This window comes from Carassius auratus, unplaced genomic scaffold (assembly GCF_003368295.1).
Source record: "Carassius auratus strain Wakin unplaced genomic scaffold, ASM336829v1 scaf_tig00216425, whole genome shotgun sequence".
In the NCBI taxonomy this organism is placed as follows: domain Eukaryota; kingdom Metazoa; phylum Chordata; class Actinopteri; order Cypriniformes; family Cyprinidae; genus Carassius; species Carassius auratus.
In genome coordinates, this window is record NW_020528566.1 from 146,223 (window position 1) to 160,498 (window position 14,276).

Genomic DNA, 14,276 nt, shown 5'->3' on the forward strand with positions numbered 1-14,276 from the left:
TTTATTGGCATTGATTGTTTTGAAATTCAAATGGTACTTACATGCCTGTGTTTTTATTTCTGTAATAAATATGGCTTTCAAGCCAACAGTTAATTTGGAGGATATTGATGGTTTATTGCAGGTATGTTGTTTACATGAGAAAATCTGTGTTACAAGTTAAACAAAAATTCCAATAAACAATCATATTTTGAATTTAAATAGTTTCTTTGTCTTGAGTTTACATTAATTATTTACATTTTACATTTACATATCCAAAAAGTTTCAGTCTTTTAATTGCGATTAATCGCGATTAATCGCGATTAATTTTTTAAAAATTGTGCGATTAATTAGTTAATTTTTTTTAATCGATTGACAGCACTAATATATATATATATATATATATACATATATATATATATATATATATATCTTGTTTGTTGTAATGACAAAATATTTTAGTTGAATTTAAAAGTTTTCGCGAAACTATTTGTGCAGAAGAGGGACTAAGAATGCAAATTAAATCTTAAATTTAGTATTTTCTGTCTCTAGCTCTCAGACTGGAGTCAGAAATGAACCAGTGCTATGGGCACTGAGGGAATGCCAGATGCCAGATTCCCTGAGGGAATTCTCTTTTATCTCAATACAAACATTTGATATATTTTATGTATATATAATAATAAACAAATACAGTACCAAAGCATGAAAGTCTGAAACTGCCATTGCGCTCCCTAGCATTGTATTATAGCATTCAGGTACTGTCTATTCACTCATGTGATATTTGTTGTAATATTATATATAGTTTTAAATCTAAAATGTAAGTAGTAAGTAGTCATTTATTTGGCTGCTAAAGCTGTGCATTCACTTTGTCAGCATATGAATACACAGCATTATTATGCATTCCATTAATTAGTCTTTTATCTCATATGCCTTTCCCAAGAAGAAAATTCTTCCCTCCTTCCATGTCAGTCATGCATATGAGCAACCCAGTGAGTCATTCTTATGCAAAACGCCCACTATCTCAACGAGCACCACTCTACTTAAATGTTAAACCTGTTAAATGCGTGAGTCACTAATTGAAAGCGATTCAGCGGTATATTTCACCAGCGCAGTGCCATATGTTGCAGATCTTCAGAAACATTCACAGGTTAAGTCCAGCGCTAAGGGAAGCCTAGGGGTTTTCCCTACCCCTCATTTTGGTCATTTCCTCCTGCAATCATCGGCGATCAAAGCAACAAGAACACATCCTGAATGTGAAATGTTATCTTCTGGACCTCAGGGGGAGATATGCAGTATTCCCGCTGTCCTGGGAGCATACAAATGTTGAATATAGGCCTAATCATTGTTCCTTTCGAGGCATGCCTTCCCCGAGCATGTATTTAACATGAAGACCATCCATACAGTGCCAACTACTCCCTAGTCCTTTTCATCTCTCTCTGTTTGACTTTCAAAGATCCAGTTCATGAATAGTCAGGTAGGCTCTCGATTGAAGGCCCCGGCCATTGAAGATTGAAAGAATTTTAAAGCGGCTGTATAATTTTGGATGAGAAGAAAGGGACTTCAAAGGCCGCTTACACTTTGTTTTACCTTTTCACTGGAATTTGACCTGAAGCTGAAAAATGGCAGTCTTAAGGGATCGGGAGACGTGCACGGTCTTCTAAGGGAACTTTGCTTGTGCTTAAAAGCGACTGGTGTGAATAGCAGAAAAAAAGATCAGGTTTGGCAAAACATCTACAGTAGATCTTTTGTACAGTCAAATTCCTCAGCCTGAATGTGCACTTCCTGCTAAATTTGTGGTTCTGTGTGGGCCTCACCTAGCAATGTTGGGGTCAAGCGGAAAGTGCCTGTTGGGATTAATCCAGCGGAACGTGATGCACCACTAGGAGGACCAGGAAGCTGATGCTATTTCAACCAGTCACGGTATGCTGGTCGCCCCAACCCCGGCCACTTCCATTAACGGGACACTGAAGAGGTCCAGACAACACCATGCAGCTGGGATGGTGCTCTGCTGTCGCCACTATGCACAATTTATCTTTTATTCCCTACTGCTTCTTCTATGGGACAAGTCGACGCACCCTTGAGATATGCGATATACCTATTGACTTGTATTCCAGATGTGCTTACAGGAGGCCAGGGAAAACAGACTGTGGTATTATTGTACCGCCTTTCGGAGAGGGTTTGCAGAATCTGAATGAACCCGGGTGAATCTGTCTCATAGTACTCATACATATGGCAACACAAAAAGACAGATATTTCCCTAGAAATGCAAAGGATTCCTCACAGCCTCTACTAAAAATGCCCTCACACTAAAGGAATGAAATAGTTTGGCAAGTCCAGGGTGACCAGGAGGTTATTTTTTATGCCTCAATGGCTTGATCACCTGAGGCAACTCAGAGCTCAGTGTTGTTTGAGATCACAGGGTTTAGGGTCAGCACTTAAAGAGATTCTCACTAACAGGTCGACCCACTGAAAGAATCGTATTTACTTCCCTCCTCTTTTTCGCCAAGTCTTCTCTCGGGAATCCACAGAGGGATCAATATCTTCAGCTAGATGTTGCCACTGCCCAGCAGAAGGTTCATTTGAAGTACTGTTTATTTTGTGAAGTGAGAAGGTTCTCAAAGCAATGGAGTGGCCAGATGAGCCTTTGTATGGAGATAAAATCTGATGTGTCAGGAAGTCCCATTTGCACCACTCTAAAGATTAAGGATTAGGTTGGGTTATATATTGCAAAGCTTTTCGTGCAGTAAGTAGGAATGTCTATCTATCTACTAACCAGTACTCTTTGCAATTATGTTAAATCCCTTGTATGCAAGTATACTATTTTAACATGGAGAGTATTTCATCCCTTTAAAAAACATCAAAGCTCATGTAATGGACACAGCCAATGAACCCACAATGGTACGTAGACTTTGTTTTGCTAAGGCTCCGTGACTCGATGCTGTCTCTTCCTGTTGGAATGAGAAATCCTCTTCATTCCCTGCAGTAAACACAACATCTTTTGCTGTTTCTTAAGCAGGAAGCACATAAGCAGCTCTTGCCACAACCCCTAAAGGTGTCAGGTTCCTCTGTAGAAGCTGTCATGGAATTTCCGTGCTTGCCACCGCGCTTAATCCATCCCGGTTCCCACCTTGCAGGGTTGATCCAGGCAGAAACACGCTCTTCCCAGAGGAAAACAGCAGCCCTCTGTGTAATTTCCTATTTGCATGTGACCGGCCTCACTTTGTCCTCTCACCATCAGGAGCCGCAGGAGTAAAGAGCGTAGCTTTATGACCCCGGGTTTGTGTTCTTTCTCAAGAGCCCCCTTTGTTGTTTGTAAATGCAAAGAAACTGATCGGTTAAGAAAGAGTGTCGGAAGGAACGCCCCCCACTTCTTAATTTAACTTGGGGTAATGAATGCACATTTGCAAATCAATTCCCAGATTCCAGTGAAAAAAGGAGGGGTGAGGTTGTAAAATAATCAACTATTTAAGTGGGGCAGAAAGCCACTCAAGAATTGCAGATGTGGATTGGGAGAAAGAGAGTTGGCCATTTTTGTCTTTGGTGTTAAACTTTGTGCTTTGAGCATCAAAGCTTTGTGCTTTTATGTTATACTGAAGTTTGACATGCTGCAAAAAAATTAACATGTCAAAGTTCTTCTGGATCTTGTCTTATTCATCTAAGTGAAAAAAATGCTTTTGTTCAACATTTTATACTAATTTTGTCCCGCGCTGATAATTCCTCCTGCATGCAAATCTTCTCTTCTTTAGAACTATTTAAAGTGATGGAGACAATTATTAGATCGACATCTGACCTTTCCTTGTATGGTTGTCAGGGAGATCCTTTGGCATTGACATCTTCTCTAGGAAAACTCTGAATATTTGCATATGTCTCTGCACTTGCTGTTTGTGAAAATTTCCCAGAGCATGTCTTGTTACTCCAACATGGCTTGCATCATCTGTCTTTGTTTGGTCCATGTTTAGCGATCTTATTTCCTCCTCCAACACTGGAGATAAATAGTGTTAGTGCTAAAAGCCCCTTGGGATTGATCAGAAGGATAGCCAGATGCATGTATTTCCTCCCAGAGCCGGCTCATCCCCCCCTCCCCCTTCCTTCACATAACAAGGTCAAACCCCTATTACAGTACAGGGGCTTGATACTTTTAAGAGCAGATGAGTTGTAGTTGCAGCCCTCCCTTTATGCCCAAATCAATCTAACTGCTGGAACCATTACTACATGTCTCAGAGTGAGATTGCCACTTGTTTAGGTTCTTCCAGATAGGACATGCTCTAATTTCAGCAACATTTATTGCATGTAATCCTTGACAGCTGGACTGAAGTTGTCCTACTGATGTAGCATAGAATTAGCCTAGATTTTGTGCTCTAAGTATTTTTCTGCTTCTTTTTATTCATGAATTTGCCATCCATCTATTTATCTAACCATCCATCCATGCATCCATTCATCCATCCTGTTCCTTAATTTTTTTTATTGTACTTTATTCAAATTTGATTATAGTTTTTGATTCTATTTCAATACAATTTTAATTCAATTTCTCAAACTAGCCTAAATTACAATTACAATTAGCTGTGGTTCCCAGGGAATTCTATTTGGTTTCTAGGTGGTTACTTACTAGCAAAGGATAAAAGTTAAAGGTCTCCATGAGATTCCCAACATATGACTCTATTATGGTCTACTATGTGAAAAGCTTAAGTCTGATCACTTTGAAATGCAATCCTTAACAAGCCGCATGGTTTGAAGTATCATTCATGTCATTCATTCAGAGCAACTTGCCTTGGCGAGCACCATTAATAATTAATGCAGGCAAGATTGTCTCAGTTTTATTTCACTCGGCGACCAGAAATCAAAGCACTTCCCACAATTCATAGTGGAGCCAAGCAGCCTTTTGTGACAAGGTTATTAAAATTATATCACCTTTGTTCTGCTTTATTCATTTACTTATTTGACCACTTCTTTCCTACCTTGACAGTACCAGAGACATTTTAATGCTCGTTTCCAAGCGTTGTTATATAAAAGATGCTCTTGGAGATGTGTTATCTGCCCCGGAAGGCCCTTAAAGTACACTGTTTCCCAGAGGGTTGATTTTCTCTGACAGGGTGTGAGACCACAGAGTTCTTTAAGAGTTGTGAAAATCCCCCAAATGCCCATTATGGGACTTACTGTTTTTTTTAGGTAGCAGTTCTAGCACCTCATAATGGGCGACTCGTTAGTCTAGAAGACTCAGAAAGCTCAGGGTGAAGAATTAATACGTTTTTCCAGATGTTGTTTTCCACTTCTGTATGCACAGTTGGTCGCTCTCTTAGACTGTCCCAAGTCCCCTGGTCTTCTCGAGGTCACATTTAGGTGAGATAGCTTCTACTTTTGTGTGCGTTTAGCTCCATCTTTACTAGGGATGGGTACAGAGAACTGGGTATTTTTTTGAACCGGTACGTAATTGGGTCGATACTGGAATACCAAAAAGCGTCAGGACAAACAATGCTGTTATTGATACTTGTGTTGTGCCGGATGTGGTGTGTTTGCGTGCAATCAGTCATCACGGCGAGAGAGAAACATTACAAAACTAACAGCTCCAACTGAAACTTGTGAGAAACATTTACGTCAAATGTTGATTCGGTAGCGTTACACTCACGAGACTTATTCGCAGTCACAAAAGTATGTAATTTCGGGGTGTTCTTTAAAATCTTGCGGGTTAACCGTTTTATTTGCGTGCTGTTCTAAAATGTGCTTATTCAGAGCGCATACACCCAAATCAACCGTACACTAAAAGGCTGGTCAAGCAGCACCTTATTACTTAGTTATCTTAGTTATCATCTGATTGTGCTAATACTGTCAAAAACACACTAAATGTACATATAAACACAGTTAATGTCTAAAGTGAAAGTAAACATGCAGCTCTTAAACGGACTGTACTAAACATTCTGCCGCTTGTCCCAGCAAAAAAAAAAAAACCCAGCAACTGTTTAGTTTCCCAAATTCTTCAAAATAATTGTTTATGTTCAACAAAAGAAAGAAACTCATTCGGGTTTAAAACAACTTGAGAGTGAGTAAATGATGACACAATTTAGATTATGGGGTGAACTAATATAATAAAATAAAATAAGACAGAGAAAAATAACTCACTGCTCTTGAATGAAGGACTTTAATACAGTTGCTAAAGTTCAGCAGTAATAAAATAACTTTTTCTAATTTTCAACAACTTTTCACTTCCTATTTTTTGCACCAAATAGTATCGATAACAGTATTGATAAGTATCGGTATCGATAAGCAGTATCGATATCGATAATATTTAAACAATACCCATCCCTAGTCTTTACGTTCTATCTCTTTCCCTGCCCTACATCTAGTCTGTGGCAGGTCGGGAGTGTTTGGTCTGTTTTATTTATAAGCTTGTTCTTGGATTCTTACCCCACTGTTTCTCCTCCACCCCCTGCCAACCACAGTCTGTTCAGCAGTCCATAAGTGTCCGCTAAAAGCTATTAGCCAAACCCTGGCGGTCTCCGCTTCCTTAACCCAGCAGGGCCACAGGGCTTTTTGTTTTGAAAGACTGGAAGGGCAACAGTTCTGATGATTCGGAGGTGAACACAAAGCGTGTGGTTTTGGCCTTTGCGTCTCTTGTGGATGCATCCCAATTTACTACTACTGTAAGGTCATTGTGTCATGTTATTCATGGCTGGGGTAAAGTGGTTTGGAAATGGGTTTGTTTTAAGTTGCATTAGTCTTTGGCCCAGGGGTGTTTATCCACTTGACTGAATATGAAGTAATAAAGCAAAGTAAAGCTTTGCAGATCTGAATGGTAAGAAATAATCCTTAAAAGCACAATTTTTAATGCCATGTTCCTGGTGTAAACAGAGGACTGTTATACTAGAGTTTATCTCTATGTGCTTAAAATGCATTACAGTGTTTTTCTAATAATCCTGTGTAACTTTTTGTGTATTTTGATGGACGTTTCCCCAGGGGGATGTCTGTAGCTTTTTGTTTGAGCTATCACACGTGTTTCATTTCCAACTGAAATATATTTTAAGCATTCCTCACTCTTACCGCTGGAAATCACAGTCTCTCTCCTGTCACAAATTTTAAACCCCGGTATAATTGTTGCCGCCGGGATCAGTAATTATTTCCAAAATCACCATGCACAATGACTCACTTTCATCCCAAGATATCTCCCGATGGCTGAAATTCCCCGGTCTTGAGAATCAGTTTGTTGTTGTTATTCATCTGTAATTGTCCCGCCACCACACTGTCATTCAAATTGGGAGAAAGAAAAGCAATTTCAAAGCTTTTTGAAAGACTACCTGAATTACCATGCCACCGGTTTCAACCCCCCCCCCCCCAACAACTGTGTGAAACAAAAAACCCTTGGCAGTCAGCATGAATTCATATGCGCCTTAAAACAGAAGACAAATTATATATACATATCCCAGCATTCCAGCTACTGCGGGATTGAAATGAATTTCTGTTTCCTTTGATAGCTGTTGAATTTAGAGCATGTCATTTTCATACTGCCAGTTTATGACATGCATATAAGCAATACATATGTATAACTTCTTAATTTTACCTAGTCGAGTGTTGGCGGAAATTGTGTTTTACATCCTTGTTACCAGTGACATGAATAATCAACTTGTAAAGATGGCATTGGTAAAGCAGGTGCTTCATTCAAGACTGTGCATCTTATTGGCTGACCTCCAACTGGAATTAGACTGAGAGCTGTTTTTTTGTGTAGTGAGAATTTTTGCTCTTTGCTTGGAATAATTTAATGTTTATGGCAGATTATTAGTCATCAAATAGCTGTATTTATACATTGTGAAGATTCTGACGACCATGTCATGTCCAGACTCAAAGCAACAATTTTGCATGGAACATCACAAGCACAAAACTGGTTTAATGTCTAATTGACAATTATATGGAACTTGGTGATAGGAAGTATATAAAGAATCATACAAATAAAATAAAAGAATGCTGAATGAAATCGCTGTTAATAAAATTGAATTGAATTGTATATTGAATTTGCAAAAACTGTCAAATTAGAAAGCAGTGAATAATGAATCAAAAAGATTCACAACTGTACTTGTAGTGCTTCTTGCGCTGACTTGCATCTGGGGTTACAATTTATTTTAAGGTGACCTTGTTACAGTCTAAATATATTTAAGTTCTGAGTAATATTAAATAACTTCATGTATTTAGTATATGGTTGTGGTCTGGCTTAGGGTTTCTTGCATTTAATAATGTGTAATTGACTGTTATTGTAATAGTAAGTACATGTAACAAGGACACCTTAAAATAAAGTGTTACCGCATTAAGTTTTTTTTTTATTTTTTATACCAAATTCTCTCAATTGCATGTAATGCAAATAGTGACCATCGATTCTCTCTCTTACAGGATCTCGGCCTAGGTTGGAAGATGCCGCGCCACGGATTGTCGAACACCCCTCAGACCTCATTGTTTCCAAAGGCGAGCCCGCCACATTGAACTGCAAGGCCGAAGGTCGGCCGACCCCTATGGTGGAGTGGTACAAAGATGGCGAGAGAGTCGAAACGGACCGTGAGGATCCACGCTCCCATCGCATGCTCCTCCCCAGCGGTTCCCTCTTCTTCCTCCGAATCGTTCACGGAAGACGCAGCAAGCCTGACGAAGGAGTATACGTGTGCGTAGCGAGAAATTACTTGGGCGAAGCCGTCAGCCGTAATGCCTCTTTGGAGGTCGCAAGTAAGTCGTTCATTTGTACTCTGATCCTTGCCTCGTACTCTCTTCCTCAATCTCTCCAACAGCAAATTTCCGCAGTGTTCATCTTTTTTCCGCCGCCTCTATTAAGCTTTACCATTTTGTCCTGCTCTCCTCATCTTTTTCCCTTCTCCTCCATCTCCACTTGATCTAGTTTAGTCTTCCACTCGCTGCAGCGGCCCATAACCATCGTCCCTGGCGGAGTGAAGCACTGAGGTCATTGTTAGTTTTAGAAGAGGTAATCTGATTTGTGATATTAATGTAGATGGATGAGAGCTGGTATTCGAGATAAATTCAGCCCCAGAAATAGCCAAGAGAGGAGCGGAATGCTGGCGGCTTCCAGGTGACAGATGTTAGCTTAAAAAAATCCACCAGCATCTCAGTGTTTCTAATGGAATGGCTCCAGGTTTAACAGCAGGGCTTCCCATATCCAATACACACTAATTAAATGCTGATGGCACTATTTGATTTCGGTCATTAGATTATCGCCAATTTCATTATGCTACCGCAACGTTATGTTTTTGGCATGTGACCGTAGAGCTTTCTGATACAGAATCATTTATAGGTGGCCTGCAGACCTTAAATGGTGTCGTCAGAGGACAGATCCCTCACCTGCTCGAGTATTTCACCATCTGCTCCGAGATATCAGCGAGACGCAATAGTCCCCATGTTCTGGCACCGCTTCAGAAAAAATAGCACCATTCTTACTCAATTCAAAGCCAGAACGCAGATTCGGTCTCCAGCAACTCATAAATTCTGTCTATTAAATTCCTCTTCCATGCGTTCTTATTGCAAAACGCTTCAAACCTCAAAAGCATTTACAATTCACTCACACTCTGCTATCTAATTAGGATCTGAACCTCCCTGTTGAGCTGCAATATCTTTATTTAAAAGGCAAAGCAAAGAAACTGTTACTTTTGATGTCTTCAGAATTAATTGAAGTTGGTGCAGCTCTCCAAAGCTGGAAATAACGGTTATTTGCTGCATGATGATATTTATTCTCATTCTCGAGCAGCGTTTTCAGCTTGGATTTCTTTTCAGTTAGATTTTTATTCCTTCTTTCTTATCAGCATTGAAAGTCATATTTCCATATCACATATTTTTGAGTTTTCAGATTGGATTTGAAGAATAACTCCATTCAGTTATAGGACTGATTGTTGGATGCGGTTACCAAAACCATTAACCTACATTTCAGATTCATTTATTAGTGATATCCCACACCTAAAATACACTGTGCTGTTTCAAAACTCCAAGTTCATTGTAAGTTCGTGATCCACAAGGGTTAAAGAACAGATGGTCTGTTGAATAAAACATTTTTTATTGTTGCTAAGAAAATTAGTTTTCCAGCGTTGCATTAAAGATGGTGGTTTTCATCCAGAATACGATACGAGACTCAATTTAATGCTCGGAAATTTGTATGTCTTGGTAACTCCTTTTACAGCGGTATCTAAAAAATATGTTTTTACCTCAGTGAACCGTAAACAAGCTAAACGCATAATCAAGCATCTGAACTTCCCGAGCGTTCCCTCTACAAATGAAAGGTTTTTGGATGAGTTCTTCTCACATTGAGCAGAAACGTTTGCAGTCTATGTTCCTCCAACGAGACTGTCATTATCATTAACTGTAGACTGAATGTGCGCAGTGGAAAGAATTCTGGTACACAAATAGTTCTAGAACCCCACAGGAGTTGATTCTAGGTCTAGATTCCTAAACCACACATCCTTGCCAACTGTCTGTCCTGTCCTTTATCTGTGTCCCCATCATCCAAGTGGTCTACAGTATATCGTTAGTTATGATATGTTTGGTTCTGCTATTAGATGACAGTGGGACATTTCCTCCAGGGAATGCTTGCCAAAAACAAGAAAGAATCCTGTACATAAAATATACATTGATAGTATAGCTTAGTCAGTTGTCAGTCTAAAATTTGAGATATATTCATTATATATTTAGTGTTTCTGTAGCTCAATTGGTAGAGCATTGTGTTATCAAGCGCAAGGTTGGGGGTTCGATTCCCCGGAAACACATGATATGTAAAAATTGATAGCCTGAATGCACTGTAAAATGCATACATTTTAATTTAATTAAAATTTTTAATTTAATTTTTTTTAAATGTATTTGTTTTATTAATGGAAATTTCCCTAATTAGTTAATTGAGGCTATTTTTTGCAAGACTAAATTGATTGTCATAACCGGTACATAAACATATGAAAGCCCACATTTACACCCCAACTCGTTGTTTCAGTCCTGACTCATTTGGAACAAAAATAATATAGTTTGGCGAATTTTACACCTGTTTTTGTCCTTTTTGGTTTCAAAACTAATGTTTTTCAGAATGGCGTCTTTGATGTTCCACAGTAGAAAAAAAAGCCATACTGGTTGGAATAACATGAGGATTGAGTAAATGTTGACACAATGTATATTTTTGGTTGATCTGTTCCTTTGATATCCTTTTAATGCAATAAAAGTTCAGAATAGCTTTATTTTGAAGGAATAAGCTGTGTGGGCATTGTGGTGATGAGATCTGGGTACATAGTGCCAGCTCTCTGCATGGAGATCATCTTTCTCCATCGTGGCATGGATCCATCAGCCAGGTGGTGGGCGGGAGATGGGAATGAGGGGTCTTCTGCCAGCAATAGAGCTTGTGTGGTTCACAGGTTTCGGGGGTTTGGCAGAGTGAGGTATATATATTGCGAGAAAGGGAGGTAAAAAAAATAAATAGAAAGGAGAAGGAGGGAACCCATATGCCAGGCGTGTTGATCTGCCACCAGCAGGCAGCATGTCGTACATTAGGAGGGCACAGATCTTCGGTCAAACGTGAGATGTTCTGGTGAGAATAAACAGGCTCTTGGCCCGGTACGCGTGGGAGGGACTGAATTCCCAGAGAGTGTTTTAACAGCCTGTTTATATATGCTGCTTTTGAAGGCAGTATTTATGATCGAGGTGATGAGTTATGTAGGCACGGTTGCATTACTCAGATGATGAAGCCGGAGCTGGGATGATTTACAGTGACAGAACTCTCACACGTTAAATGATAGATGAAAGGGAATGGATCCGTGATAGTTCATCTGTGGTTTGTGGTTTATTACTTTTTAAATGATGCTCAGCATTTGGTGTCGCTCCTCTTTATGCTTTTCCATGGCTTATGGGTAAACATCCGCCATTTGGAGCTTCTAATGAAAGTTGTTTTGGGGTGGTCAGGACTGGTTTCCAGGAGAACAGGTGAAGACGGAACAGCAGCTGTTCCGTGGAATGTTGGGAATGAACAGGTGAAAGGAAAATATGATACTCTTGTTCCCTGTATTGATTAGCTGTGAGAAGCGGGAAACTTTCACACCTTTCACTTATGGGGAGGTTCAGCAGCCAATTTGGTCTGAATTGTAACTAAGATTGTCGTGATGTCAGCAACCTAGTCGAAATTTCAGGATTCTCGACAGCACAGCAAAAACTATTCTATTGAATGCTTTCCTTTTTCCCCAAGTTTATATTTAGCAAACTTTATTTATTTATTTATAGTTAGTTAATAATATACTAAATATTTATTAAAAAAATGGTTTTACTATTTTAGATTTAAATGGGTCATATGATGCCCCCCCCCCCCCCTTATTTTTGTGCATTTGGTGTAACAGAATATGTTGACATGCTTTAATGTTAAAAAAAACAAATTTTCAAATACTGTACATTATTGTAAGTCCTCTATGCCCTGCCTCTCTCAAACGCTTCGTTTTCTACCAAGTCCCTCTTTCCAACAAGTGCAATCTCTATTGATTGGCCAACTGACCCAGAGCATTTTGATTGGCCGAACATTGCAAGCATTTGTCAGAAATGCAATGCCCCTTTCCATAATCGCTAGCTTCATCTTTAAAAATAAACGTAAGGACAGTTAATAATGTCCTTAGTTTTACCATCAGTTCAAGCTCGAAAGGGGAACAGAGTCGCATGACAGACACAGTGATGAAGCTGAAGTTTAAAACTTTGATATACTGTATCAAATAATAATAAATCTAGATGAATAACCATTCAATTATAATTAATTAAATTAAAAATTGATTGAATATTTTGTAAAAGTAATATGAAAATATTAAAAATACCAGTAAGGTCAGTTGGGCCATTCTGCTGGTGATGGAAGGGTTTGCTCATGGGTTTCTCTGCACCTCTAGGTTTTAAGCTGGAGATATCCTTACAGATAAGCCTATTTACGTGAAGCTCCTCAGTCCAGGACAAACCTAAAGTAATAGTTTCTTATGTTTAGCAGGGCATGCTGTCCCCCTCTGGGCTGCCTGCCCTCTGTGCTATTATCTTTATTGCCTTGGCTCTAGACCCGTGTAGGTGCTGAAGGGTGGCCTGGAGCAGTTAAGATTTCCAAACTCCTCAGTATAAACCAATAAAGAAACTAGCAGAAAAGAGCATCTTAAAAAAAAAAAGCCTATAAAGGTTTTTAATTAGATTTGAGCAGTCTTTTACTGCAGCTCTAATGCATCTACACACCCTACATAAATCAGATTTCTGTGATCCAACTTCCCGTTTCATCTCGACTCAGAAGACAATTTCAGTCCCGCAAAGCTGCTAAAACGTCATTCAGACTTTGATGAGATGCATCCACGAAGTAGATTTATTATTTCAGAGCCTTCGTTGTGAATATGTGAGCTATTAATCTTCCTGAAATTGCCAAAGAGGTGCCAAGTTGCAAATGCATTTTTCCAACAAATACATATTAACAAGCAAAGTCAGACGCCCGTGTGGCTGCGTGTGTGTCCCTGCAGTAATAATGAGATCACTTAGCCTGCCGAACTCCAGGGGTCAGGGAGACTGCTGACAGGGTGGGGTCATTCGGACACGGAGTGAGACAGGCCTTCTGTCCCCTGGCTATTCAACTCTCTCACTACCTAATGAATGTTTTAAAGTCAGCCTGGAGGAACACCGATCAGACATATGAACACAAGGCCATCTCGGAGGGAGAGAGAGAGATAAAGTAAGGATAGTCATAATAAATATTAATGGAAATGAGAGAAAGAGACTGTTTAGCTATATGATCAACAGGTGGTGTGAGGATGAGTTTAGACTAAACCCCCACTCAACTTGATAAGCAGGGGTGCAGCTGTGTGCTTTTGTATAGTCAGGGTTATGACCAGAGCAGACAGGACACAGGGGACAACGCAGCCCACCTCTGACACCCTAGGAAGCCCCCATCCACTTTCAATCATTGCCACCAACTCTCATTTGTTTCTCTGTAGTTACCCCTCAGTTTACTTGGTTTGAAATTGAATGTAGAATTAGTAGTTACATTTATTAGAAGTATGTTTAATCATCATCATCTAAATAAATCTAATCTTAATATACTGTAAAAATAAAAACAGCAATAATAATAATAATAATAAAGCCTGTTATTACATCTAAATACAATTCAATAATAATAATAGATAATAAGTAATCACAATAAGTAATTTTTCATGCCAAGGAATATAGTTTATAATGATAATAATAGTTGCATATACATTCTGAACTTTCCGGTTTATAGTATTTAATTGCACTTTTTGCGTACTCGTGTCCCTCATGAAACAGTCGTTTCACTCTGTGGTTGTGGTTAAATG

General features: G+C 39.2%; 1 protein-coding gene across 6 annotated transcripts in view; it reads left to right on the plus strand.

Annotated features, from left to right (window-relative positions):
• Positions 1 to 14,276, plus strand: part of robo3 (roundabout, axon guidance receptor, homolog 3 (Drosophila)) — a 136,553-nt gene that overhangs the window by 68,749 nt on the left and 53,528 nt on the right. For all 6 annotated transcript variants that reach the window (XM_026263106.1, XM_026263108.1, XM_026263104.1 and 3 more), the window contains one exon: positions 8,347 to 8,673. In XM_026263106.1, coding sequence (XP_026118891.1) covers positions 8,347 to 8,673 — 327 coding nt within the window. The remainder of the gene's footprint in view (positions 1 to 8,346; positions 8,674 to 14,276) is intronic.